The sequence below is a fragment of the Cherax quadricarinatus genome, chromosome 38 (assembly GCF_038502225.1).
Source record: "Cherax quadricarinatus isolate ZL_2023a chromosome 38, ASM3850222v1, whole genome shotgun sequence".
Lineage (NCBI taxonomy): Eukaryota > Metazoa > Arthropoda > Malacostraca > Decapoda > Parastacidae > Cherax > Cherax quadricarinatus.
In genome coordinates, this window is record NC_091329.1 from 26,241,459 (window position 1) to 26,256,107 (window position 14,649).

General features: G+C 48.4%; 1 protein-coding gene across 1 annotated transcript in view; it reads right to left on the bottom strand.

Moving 5' to 3' along the window:
• Positions 1-13,761, bottom strand: part of ATP8A (ATPase phospholipid transporting 8A1) — an 817,844-nt gene extending 804,083 nt beyond the window's left edge. The window contains exon 1 of the mRNA XM_070092196.1: positions 12,858-13,761. Coding sequence (XP_069948297.1) covers positions 12,858-13,746 — 889 coding nt within the window. The 5' untranslated portion in view covers positions 13,747-13,761. The remainder of the gene's footprint in view (positions 1-12,857) is intronic.
• Positions 13,762-14,649: the final 888 nt, after the last annotated feature.

The following is a 14,649-nucleotide window of genomic DNA, read 5'->3' on the forward strand; positions in this document are numbered from 1 at the left end:
ACTCCTATCTAAATCGATGCCACATATCCCTTCCTCTCCTAAATCTACACCTACATTTACACCCAAATCGCTTTCAGCCCCCAAACCACATGACATTCCCAAACATTATTCTTTCCCTATCTCTGAGTCTAGGTCTTTAACACGAGATGCATCTGATACTGTTGTGGAGGTTCATCCACCCTCAAGTACAGTTGCTCCCTCGTCTGTCCCTTCAGAAATTTCTTCCTGCCAAGATATTTCTACCCCTTTTTTGTCTTCTGTTGTCTCTCTACTTTTTACATCTCCCTCCACCTTCTCTCTCACCTGAAACTATTGAAGCTATCTCCACGGTTATCGAGGAGACAACACCTATGATGAAAACAGAACCACTTCACATTCTCACCTTCTGCACCCTTCTTCGCACGCCTTACTTCACTCCATTCCAATACTTCACTCCTTACTAGTTTCCCAATGCCTCTGCATGTTGACTTTACTGACCCTCATAGTCTTTACACAACTGCACGCTCTATTAGCTGATCATGGCTTATTTGCAGTGGAATATTCAAGGCCTCGTGGGTAATCGGCAAGAGCTTCAGGTGTTGCTCTCCCAGTTTTTCCGTTTGTGTCTGCAAGAACCAAAACTGCGCTCCATTGTATTTTTTCTCGTCTGGGGCTATATTTTACTACATTCGTCTGATCCTTTTCCCAATGGAACTTTTAATGAAAGTGCACGTCTTGTGCGCCACAATATACCACATTCTCAGGTCCTTGTCCATACTTCACTGCAGCCCGCATATGCTTGGACAAGTGGTATACAGTCTGCTCATTATATCTTTCTCCTCCTCGGCCATTATCTATTCCTGATGTGGCATCTCTGATTTTTTCCCTACCTCCTCTCCTCTTATTAGGAGATTTTAATGCTCGTCATTTCTTCTGGGGACGGGGAGGAGGGGTCTCACTGTGACTTTTGTGGCGATCAATTAGAGGTTCTTCTCACTTCTCTTTCTTTCCATGTTTAGTAAGGCTACAGGATACATATGGTTAAAGTGGGAAAGAAGGTGACTACACTGAAACTACATAAGGACTACATATAAAATATACTACTAATCGCATAAGAGGAATTAAGAGCCTAGACCAACAGGCCTAATATATATATGGTGTTGGATGGCTTGAATTTGCTACGATAACTTTACGACATTTCCTATATGTTATTAATATTAGTCTTTTCTGTTTAAAAAATCTAAATTTGTATGCTGCTGCTACGTAGAACCCTTGTATGTTATTCTCCATGTTAGTCAATGCTGTGACTCGGCAATGACAAAACTAGACCAGAAGATTGCTGCCTTGTATCGAGTCATTGAACATATACGTGGTAATAATTACACAGTGTAAGCAATAAATAGTGGTTATTGTAAAGAGAATCATCTGGATCAGATGAAATGAGTCTGTAATGATGACGGCGTGATTTACGACCTTCAGACTGGTTAGGTGTTCTCTGAGCATCTTTTTGACAGTACATCCAGTTCTAATCAGTCTATTGATGCTATACCTTCTGGTGCGGACCATCTGTCAGCACAAGTAGATTCAGGTCATAATGACTTGGAATCTAGGAATGTGGCGTCTAGGGAAGTGATGGTCGTAGCTACCGACCTAGATATAACACCCAAGCTGTCAAGTGTGCAGTCAGATGCCACTCTGCATGTCAGCTTTGTATTGACAGGAAAACACGTATACACTGATCAAGACATTTATTAAGGGAACTTTTAATACACGTCTCGATGAGTGATACTTGTCTTTTCATCATATAACTAAAACCTACGACAGCAAAACACTTAGTCTGTTTCTTGACAAATCTTACCTAACCTACCTAGAGACTGTGGGTACTACCACACTAGACACCAAGCCCACTACAGGTACTGGTACTACCACACTAGACACCAAGCCCACTACAGGTACTGGTACCACCACACTAGACACCAAGCCCACTACAGGTACTGGTACTACCACACTAGACACCAAGCCCACTACAGGTACTGGTACCACCACACTAGACACCAAGCCCACTACAGGTACTGGTACTACCACACTAGACACCAAGCCCACTACAGGTACTGGTACCACCACACTAGACACCAAGCCCACTACAGGTACTGGTACTACCACACTAGACACCAAGCCCACTACAGGTACTGGTACCACCACACTAGACACCAAGCCCACTACAGGTACTGGTACCACCACACTAGACACCAAGCCCACTACAGGTACTGGTACTACCACACTAGACACCAAGCCCACCACAGGTACTGGTACTACCACACTAGACACCAAGCCCACTACAGGTACTGGTACTACCACACTAGACACCAAGCCCACTACAGGTATTGGTACTACCACACTAGACACCAAGCCCACTACAGGTATTGGTACTACCACACTAGACACCAAGCCCACTACAGGTACTGGTACTACCACACTAGACACCAAGCCCACTACAGGTACTGGTACCACCACACTAGACACCAAGCCCACTACAGGTACTGGTACTACCACACTAGACACCAACCCCACTACAGGTATTGGTACTACCACACTAGACACCAAGCCCACTACAGGTATTGGTACTACCACACTAGACACCAAGCCCACTACAGGTACTGGTACTACCACACTAGACACCAAGCCCACTACAGGTATTGGTACTACCACACTAGACACCAAGCCCACTACAGGTACTGGTACTACCACACTAGACACCAAGCCCACTACAGGTACTGGTACTACCACACTAGACACCAAGCCCACTACAGGTACTGGTACTACCACACTAGACACCAAGCCCACTACAGGTACTGGTACTACCACACTAGACACCAAGCCCACTACAGGTACTGGTACCACCACACTAGACACCAAGCCCACTACAGGTACTGGTACTACCACACTAGACACCAAGCCCACTACAGGTACTGGTACTACCACACTAGACACCAAGCCCACTACAGGTATTGGTACTACCACACTAGACACCAAGCCCACTACAGGTATTGGTACTACCACACTAGACACCAAGCCCACTACAGGTACTGGTACCACCACACTAGACACCAAGCCCACTACAGGTACTGGTACTACCACACTAGACACCAAGCCCACTACAGGTATTGGTACTACCACACTAGACACCAAGCCCACTACAGGTACTGGTACTACCACACTAGACACCAAGCCCACTACAGGTATTGGTACTACCACACTAGACACCAAGCCCACTACAGGTACTGGTACTGGTACCACACTAGACACCAAGCCCACTACAGGTACTGGTACTACCACACTAGACACCAAGCCCACTACAGGTATTGGTACTACCACACTAGACACCAAGCCCACTACAGGTACTGGTACTACCACACTAGACACCAAGCCCACTACAGGTATTGGTACTACCACACTAGACACCAAGCCCACTACAGGTATTGGTACTACCACACTAGACACCAAGCCCACTACAGGTATTGGTACTACCACACTAGACACCAAGCCCACTACAGGTATTGGTACTACCACACTAGACACCAAGCCCACTACAGGTATTGGTACTACCACACTAGACACCAAGCCCACTACAGGTATTGGTACTACCACACTAGACACCAAGCCCACTACAGGTATTGGTACTACCACACTAGACACCAAGCCCACTACAGGTATTGGTACTACCACACTAGACACCAAGCCCACTACAGGTACTGGTACTACCACACTAGACACCAAGCCCACTACAGGTACTGGTACCACCACACTAGACACCAAGCCCACTACAGGTACTGGTACTACCACACTAGACACCAAGCCCACTACAGGTACTGGTACTACCACACTAGACACCAAGCCCACTACAGGTACTGGTACTACCACACTAGACACCAAGCCCACTACAGGTATTGGTACTACCACACTAGACACCAAGCCCACTACAGGTATTGGTACTACCACACTAGACACCAAGCCCACTACAGGTATTGGTACTACCACACTAGACACCAAGCCCACTACAGGTATTGGTACTACCACACTAGACACCAAGCCCACTACAGGTATTGGTACTACCACACTAGACACCAAGCCCACTACAGGTATTGGTACTACCACACTAGACACCAAGCCCACTACAGGTATTGGTACTACCACACTAGACACCAAGCCCACTACAGGTACTGGTACCACCACACTAGACACCAAGCCCACTACAGGTACTGGTACTACCACACTAGACACCAAGCCCACTACAGGTACTGGTACTACCACACTAGACACCAAGCCCACTACAGGTACTGGTACTACCACACTAGACACCAAGCCCACTACAGGTACTGGTACTACCACACTAGACACCAAGCCCACCACAGGTACTGGTACCACCACACTAGACACCAAGACCACTACAGGTACTGGTACCACCACACTAGACACCAAACCCACCACAGGTACTGGTACTACCACACTAGACACCAAGCCCACTACAGGTACTGGTACTACCACACTAGACACCAAGCCCACTACAGGTACTGGTACTACCACACTAGACACCAAGCCCACTACAGGTACTGGTACTACCACACTAGACACCAAGCCCACTACAGGTACTGGTACTACCACGCTAGACACCAAGCCCACTACAGGTACTGGTACTACCACACTAGACACCAAGCCCACCACAGGTACTGGTACCACCACACTAGACAAAAAGCCCACCACAGGTACTGGTACCACCACACTAGACACCAAGCCCACCACAGGTACTGGTACTACCACACTAGACACCAAGCCCACTACAGGTACTGGTACCACCACACTAGACACCAAGCCCACCACAGGTACTGGTACCACCACACTAGACACCAAGCCCACCACAGGTACTGGTACCACCACACTAGACACCAAGCCCACCACATGTACTGGTACCACCACACTAGACACCAAGCCCACCACAGGTACTGGTACCACCACACTAGACACCAAGCCCAAGACAGGTACTGGTACTACCACACTAGACACCAAGCCCACTACAGGTATTGGTACTACCACACTAGACACCAAGCCCACTACAGGTACTGGTACTACCACACTAGACACCAAGCCCACCACAGGTACTGGTACTACCACATTAGACATCAAGACCACTACAGGTACTGGTACTACCACACTAGACACCAAACCCACCACAGGTACTGGTACTACCACACTAGACACCAAGCCCACTACAGGTACTGGTACTACCACACTAGACACCAAGCCCACTACAGGTACTGGTACCACCACACTAGACACCAAGCCCACCACAGGTACTGGTACCACCACACTAGACACCAAGCCCACCACAGGTACTGGTACCACCACACTAGACACCAAGCCCACCACAGGTACTGGTACCACCACACTAGACAAAAAGCCCACCACAGGTACTGGTACTACCACACTAGACACCAAGCCCACCACAGGTACTGGTACTACCACACTAGACACCAAGCCCACTACAGGTACTGGTACCACCACACTAGACACCAAGCCCACCACAGGTACTGGTACCACCACACTAGACACCAAGCCCACCACAGGTACTGGTACCACCACACTAGACACCAAGCCCACCACAGGTACTGGTACCACCACACTAGACACCAAGCCCACCACAGGTACTGGTACCACCACACTAGACACCAAGCCCACCACAGGTACTGGTACCACCACACTAGACACCAAGCCCACGACAGGTACTGGTACTACCACACTAGACACCAAGCCCACTGCAGGTATTGGTACTACCACACTAGACACCAAGCCCACTACAGGTACTGGTACTACCACACTAGACACCAAGCCCACCACAGGTACTGGTACTACCACATTAGACACCAAGACCACTACAGGTACTGGTACTACCACACTAGACACCAATCCCACTACAGGTACTGGTACTACCACACTAGACACCAAGACCACTACAGGTACTGATACTACCACACTAGACACCAAGCCCAACACAGGTACTGGTACTACCACACTAGACACCAAGCCCACCACAGGTACTGGTACTACCACACTAGACACCAAGCCCACCACAGGTACTGGTACCACCACACTAGACACCAAGCCCACCACAGGTACTGGTACCACCACACTAGACACCAAGCCCACCACAGGTACTGGTACTACCACACTAGACACCAAGCCCACCACAGGTACTGGTACCACCACACTAGACACCAAGCCCACCACAGGTACTGGTACCACCACACTAGACACCAAGCCCACCACAGGTACTGGTACCACCACACTAGACACCAGCCCACCACAGGTACTGGTACTACCACACTAGACACCAAGCCCACCACAGGTACTGGTACTACCACACTAGACACCAAGCCCACGACAGGTACTGGTACTACCACACTAGAAACCAAGCCCACCACAGGTACTGGTACCACCACACTAGATACCAAGCCCACCACAGGTACTGGTACTACCACACTAGACACCAAGCCCACAACAGGTACTGGTACCACCACACTAGACACCAAGCCCACCACAGGTACTAGTACTACCACACTAGACACCAATCCCACCACAGGTACTGGTACCACAACACTAGACACCAAGCCCACCACAGGTACTGGTACTACCACACTAGACACCAAGCCCACCACAGGTACTGGTACTACCACACTAGACACCAAGCCCACCACAGGTACTGGTACTACCACACTAGACACCAAGCCCACCACAGGTACTGGTACCACCACACTAGACACCAAGCCCACCACAGGTACTGGTACTACCACACTAGACACCAAGCCCACCACAGGTACTGGTACCACCACACTAGACACCAAGCCCACGACAGGTACTGGTACCACCACACTAGACACCAAGCCCACGACAGGTACTGGTACCACCACACTAGACACCGAGTCCACCACAGGTACTGGTACCACCACACTACACACCAAGCCCACCACAGGTACTGGTACCACCACACTAGACACCAAGCCCACCACAGGTACTGGTACCACCACACTAGACACCAAGCCCACCACAGGTACTGGTACCACCACACTAGACACCTAGCCCACCACAGATACTGGTACCACCACACTAGACACCAAGCCCACCACAGGTACTGGTACTACCACACTAGACACCAAGCCCACCACAGGTACTGGTACCACAACACTAGACACCAAGCCCACCACAGGTACTGGTACTACCACACTAGACACCAAGCCCACCACAGGTACTGGTACCACCACACTAGACACCAAGCCCACCACAGGTACTGGTACCACCACACTAGACGCCAAGCCCACGACAGGTACTGGTACCACCACACTAGACACCAAGCCCACCACAGGTACTGGTACCACCACACTAGACACCAAGCCCACCACAGGTACTGGTACCACCACACTAGACACCAAGCCCACCACAGGTACTGGTACCACCACACTAGACACCAAGCCCACTACAGGTACTGGTACCACCACACTAGACACCTAGCCCACACCACAGGTACTGGTACCACCACACTAGACACCAAGCCCACCACAGGTACTGGTACCACCACACTAGACACCAAGCCCACCACAGGTACTGGTACTACGACACTAGACACCAAGCCCACCACAGGTACTGGTACTACCACACTAGACACCAAGCCCACCACAGGTACTGGTACCACAACACTAGACACCAAGCCCACCATAGGTACTGGTACCACCACACTAGACACCAAGCCCACCAAAGGTACTGGTACCACAACACTTGACACCAAGCCCACCACAGGTACTGGTACCACCACACTAGACACCAAGCCCACCACAGGTACTGGTACCACAACACTAGACACCAAGCCCACCACAGGTACTGGTACCACCACACTAGACACCAAGCCCACCACAGGTACTGGTACCACAACACTAGACACCAAGCCCACCACAGGTACTGGTACTACCACACTAGACACCAAGCCCACCACAGGTACTGGTACCACCACACTAGACACCAAGCCCACCACAGGTACTGGTACCACCACACTAGACACCAAGCCCACCACAGGTACTGGTACCACCACACTAGACACCAAGCCCACCACAGGTACTGGTACCACCACACTAGACACCAAGCCCACCACAGGTACTGGTACTACCACACTAGACACCAAGCCCACCACAGGTACTGGTACCACCACACTAGACACCAAGCCCACCACAGGTACTGGTACCACCACACTAGACGCCAAGCCCACGACAGGTACTGGTACCACCACACTAGACACCAAGCCCACCACAGGTACTGGTACCACCACACTAGACACCAAGCCCACCACAGGTACTGGTACCACCACACTAGACACCAAGCCCACCACAGGTACTGGTACCACCACACTAGACACCAAGCCCACTACAGGTACTGGTACCACCACACTAGACACCTAGCCCACCACAGGTACTGGTACCACCACACTAGACACCAAGCCCACCACAGGTACTGGTACCACCACACTAGACACCAAGCCCACCACAGGTACTGGTACTACCACACTAGACACCAAGCCCACCACAGGTACTGGTACCACAACACTAGACACCAAGCCCACCACAGGTACTGGTACCACAACACTAGACACCAAGCCCACCACAGGTACTGGTACCACCACACTAGACACCAAGCCCACCACAGGTACTGGTACCACAACACTAGACACCAAGCCCACCACAGGTACTGGTACTACCACACTAGACACCAAGCCCACCACAGGTACTGGTACCACCGCACTAGACATCAAGCCCACCACAGGTACTGGTACCACAACACTAGACATCAAGCCCACCACAGGTACTGGTACCACCACACTAGACACCAAGCCCACCACAGGTACTGGTACCACAACACTAGACACCAAGCCCACCACAGGTACTGGTACCACAACACTAGACACCAAGCCCACCACAGGTACTGGTACCACAACACTAGACACCAAGCCCACCACAGGTACTGGTACCACAACACTAGACACGAAGCCCACCACAGGTACTGGCACTACCACACTAGACACCAAGCCCACCACAGGTACTGGTACCACAACACTACACACAAAGCCCACCACAGGTACTGGTACCACCACACTAGACACCAAGCCCACCACAGGTACTGGTACCACCACACTAGACACCAAGCCCACCACAGGTACTGGTACCACCACACTAGACACCAAGCCCACCACAGGTACTGGTACCACCACACTAGACACCAAGCCCACCACAGGTACTGGTACCACCACACTACCAAGCCCACACAGGTACTGGACACACACTAGACACCATGCCCACCACAGGTACTGGTACTACCACACTAGACACCAAGCCCACCACAGGTACTGGTACCACCACACTAGACACCAAGCCCACCACAGGTACTGGTATCACCACACTAGACACCAAGCCCACCACAGGTACTGGTACCACCACACTAGACACCAAACCCACCACAGGTACTGGTACTACCACACTAGTACACCACTAGACACCCCACCACAGGTACTGGTACCACCACACTAGACACCAAGCCCACCACAGGTACTGGTACTACCACACTAGACACCAAACCCACCACAGGTACTGGTACTACCACACTAGACATCAAGCCCACCACAGGTACTGGTACCACCACACTAGACACCAAGCCCACCACAGGTACTGGTACCACCACACTAGACACCAAGCCCACCACAGGTACTGGTACCACAACACTAGACACCAAGCCCACCACAGGTACTGGTACTACCACACTAGACACCAAGCCCACCACAGGTACTGGTACCACCACACTAGACACCAAGCCCACCACAGGTACTGGTACCACCACACTAGACACCAAGCCCACCACAGGTACTGGTACCACAACACTAGACACCAAGCCCACCACAGGTACTGGTACTACCACACTAGACACCAAGCCCACCACAGGTACTGGTACTACCACACTAGACACCAAGCCCACCACAGGTACTGGTACCACCACACTAGACACCAAGCCCACCACAGGTACTGGTACCACAACACTAGACACCAAGCCCACCACAGGTACTGGTACTACCACACTAGACACCAAGCCCACCACAGGTACTGGTACTACCACACTAGACACCAAGCCCACCACAGGTACTGGTACCACCACACTAGACACCAAGCCCACCACAGGTACTGGTACCACCACACTAGACACCAAACCCACCACAGGTACTGGTACTACCACACTAGACACCAAGCCCACCACAGGTACTGGTACCACCACACTAGACACCAAGCCCACCACAGGTACTGGTACCACCACACTAGACACCAAACCCACCACAGGTACTGGTACTACCACACTAGACACCAAGCCCACCACAGGTACTGGTACCACCACACTAGACACCAAGCCCACCACAGGTACTGGTACCACCACACTAGACACCAAGCCCACCACAGGTACTGGTACCACAACACTAGACACCAAGCCCACCACAGGTACTGGTACTACCACACTAGACACCAAGCCCACCACAGGTACTGGTACCACCACACTAGACACCAAGCCCACCACAGGTACTGGTACCACCACACTAGACACCAAACCCACCACAGGTACTGGTACCACCACACTAGACACCAAGCCCACCACAGGTACTGGTACCACTACACTAGACACCAAGCCCACCACAGGTACTGGTACTACCACACTAGACACCAAGCCCACCACAGGTACTGGTACCACCACACTAGACACCAAGCCCACCACAGGTACTGGCAGAGTTGGGTCTTAATATAAACACGTTACAGAGACCAATTTAATATAACTGTAGAGTTAAGTCTGTGAGAAATCTTATTGGGATTTAATTTGACTACGTTTTATAATTTTACCCGGTTTTTTCTTTCTAATAATTGTTTGTTCTTTAACTGTAGCTATGTAGTTCTTGCTTAAAGTTATTATTAAGTGCGAGATTAAAAACTATATACATTTTTATGACTGTCTCCTTACAGTTGTAATGTTGGTGAGCATTCATGTCTTCTATCTATATCCAGATCTTAGTAAAGTGTAACTGGTCTGCGCAGGAGGTTGTGTGTATACCTGGAGAGGGTTTCGGGGGTCAACGCCCCCGCGGCCCGATCTGTGATCAGGCCTCATGGTGGATCAAGGCCTGCTCAACTAGGCTGTTACTGTTGGCTGCACGTAAACCGACGTACAAACCAAAGTCCGGCTGATCAGGTACTGACTTTATGTGCTTGTCCAGAGCCTTCTTGAAGACAGCCAGGGATCTACTGGTAATCCTCCTTATGTATGCTGGGAGGCAGATGAACAGTCTTGGGCCCCTGACACTTATTGTGTTGTCTCTTATCGTGCTAGTGGCACCCCTGCTTTTCTTTGGGAGAATGTTGCATCGTCTGCTGAGTCTTTAGCTTTCGTAGGGAGTGATTTTCATGTGCAAATTTGGTACTAATTTCTCCAGGATTTTCCAAGTGTATATAATCATATTTCTTTCCTGCGTGCATTCCAAGGAATACAAATCGAGGAACTTCAAGCGTTCTCAGTAATTGAGGTGGTTTATCTCCGTTATGAGTACTATGAAGGTTCTCTGTACATTTTCTAGGTCATCAATTTCACCTGCCTTGAAAGGTACTGTTAGTGTGCAGCAATATTCCAGCCTAGATAGAACAAGTGACCTGAAGAGTGTCATCATGGGCTTGGCCTCCCTAGTTTTGAAGGTTCTCATTATCCATCCTGTCATTTTTCTAGCAGCTGCGATTGATACAATGTTATCACTCCCAGGTCTTTTACATTACTTTTTTCACTCTATTGTGTAGTTGGAATTTGTTTTATACTCCGATATAGTTTTAATTTCCTCACGTTTTACATATCAGAGTAATTGAAATTTCTCTTCACTGAACTTTATATTGTTTTCTGCGGCCCATGTAAAAATTTGGTTGATGTCCCTCTGTTAAGTGCTACTTTGTATATATTTCACCCCAGAATTTGCAGAATGATTGAACAGAATCCAATCGATCAATTTTTTTTTTCGTGTGTACTATAAAGTCGCTCTTGCATTGTATAAATTTAAGAATGATTGATATCAATCTTTTTATAGATGTACAGAATAACTGAACTGTATTTAGGTATCGTTGACGGAAAACTTCAAGTGGTTACTAGAATTTTTCTTGTCTTTCCTACTTTCCCCACTTCTTTGTTTTTATTTTGATCATAATTCGAGGCCTCAATCGATTGACTTCAAGTTTTCAACCCTGGTGTTAAGTAACTAGGCCAGGATTCTAAGAACAATTGGCATGTGCAGGCGCCCTATAACTGAAGTTGTTGAACACATTCACAGAATCCTGGAATACTTCCGATAACTTCTAAAACCCTCAGTGGCTTTGCTTCAAACGTCCAAAACGATGCCTTCTAATTCGACGATGGGGGAGTGAAACTCAAGTATGTAAGTGCACATCTGCCAGTTTTACGTATAAGTGTGAAATTTGGATTCCCGTTCAGGCAAGTTAAAAATATTTGAGTTTACCTGCGATAAATGGAGAATGTCTCTATTGATTGGAAGTAGTTATGATCAGAAAAGTGGTGTTATGCTTAAGAATTAGAGATATACTTGAAAAACAGGGTTATGTTTAGGAAGTAGAAATATGCTTAGAAAGTAATGGTTAGTGAGTGAACATATAGCGTTAAAGAAAGAGAAGAGAGAGAAATGGGGGAAGGAGGGAATGAAGTGGGTATGTAAGAAAAGACTGATGAGGTAGGTAAGTCTTGTGGTATAAGTGTAATCTTACCTTGATCACCAGCCTCTTGCAACTCCAGCTGAGGCTGAGGCACTGCCAGGAACTGTTCTTTGGTCATATGTGTTCTAGCCTCACCCCTGGCAGGTCCTGCCTCCTCACCCAGGTCAAGGTCCAAGTTATCATAGCCCTCTGAAGAGCCGAGGTTGACTCTGAGGGGCCAGGTTGGCCCTGGGCGGTGTGCGGTGCTGGCCAAGGTGACCCTGGGTGGGAGAGGGTGATCTGAGCTGACCTTAGGAGGGGGGGAGTCAGGGAAGCTCTCAGGCAGATGTGGGGTGAGTGTGTACACCTGGGAATCCAGGTCTGCCGTGCTGCTGCTAGGGGGACGGGAGGTAAAAATGGAGGTGTTTGGTCTATACCTCAGAGTGGAGGTGGTAGTGGGCGTGTGGGTGGTGAATTTGTTAATGGCTGGGTTATAAGTAGTGTAGGTGGTGATGGTAGGGGTGGTGAGTGTTGGGGGACGAGAGGTGAGTGTTGGGGGACGAGTGGTGACAATGCTAGAGCGGGTGACCACCCCTGGACGTGTACTAGCGAAGCGTGTGCTGAAGGTGCCACCTGTCCCATAGCGAGGGAAGGAGGGAGTAGTGGTGGTAGTGGTGACAGAGTACTTTGAGGAGACACTTGTAGGTGGTGAGGAGGGACTGATAGTGGGAGAGACACAGGCAGGTGCAGCAGCCTGAATGTTGGGTAACAAGGGCGGAGGAAGAGTGTAGCCTGATGACATGCTGGCGAGTGTGTAATCTAGGTGTTGGAGAGGCGTGGTGGTGAAGGTGGCAGAGTATGTTGGCGGAATGTTGGTGCTGGAGGTGGAGAGGTGTTGAGGTGCAGGAGTGGAGACAAGACCCACTGTAAAGAAGGATCCCTCACTGTGTCTTGTGGTCATGGCTGCCCCAACGCCTGCTCTCTGACACCACTCTCTCCCTGCTGCCTCTACCAACAATCACTGACTTCCATGACACCCTGAAAGAAAAATATAGATTATTGTAAATATTTCAATGTTAATATTATGCCAGGATAACATTCAACATATATATATATATATATATATATATATATATCGTGTCGAATAGGCAGAATTTGCGATCTTGGCTTAAACAGCAACGCTCATCTTGCCATATAAGACAAGTGAAAATTTGTGTATGCAATAATTTCGTCAAAATCATTCTGAAACTAACGAAAAAAATATATTTCTGTGTGTTTGTTTAGTATTAAATTATAGTAAACAAATCTAAAATATATTTAGTTGGGTTAGGCTAAAATAAATTGTTCTTGTTATAATAAGGTCAGGTAAGTTTTCTAAGTTCCTTTTGGTGCAAAATTAAAAATTTTTACATTAACATTAATGAAAAAAAATTTCTTTAAACGTATAAGAGAAAATTTTAGAAAGGACTTAATTTTAAATGAGTTCTTGCTAATTGACCAGTTTTACATATTCGGCACGACATATATATATATATATATATATATATATATATATTATATATATATATATATATATATTATACATATATATATTATATATATATGTCGTGCCGAATAGGCAGAACTTGCGATCTTGGCTTAAATAGCAACGTTCATCTTGCCATATAGGACAAGTGAAAATTTGTGTATGCAATAATTTCGCCAAAATCATTCTGAACCTAACGAAAAAAACATATTTCACTGTGTTTGTTTAGTATTAAATTATTGTAAACAAATCTAAAATATATTTAGTTGGGTTAGGCTAAAATAAATTGTTCTTGTTGTAATAAGGTTAGGTAGGTTTTCTAAGTTCCTTTTGGTGCAA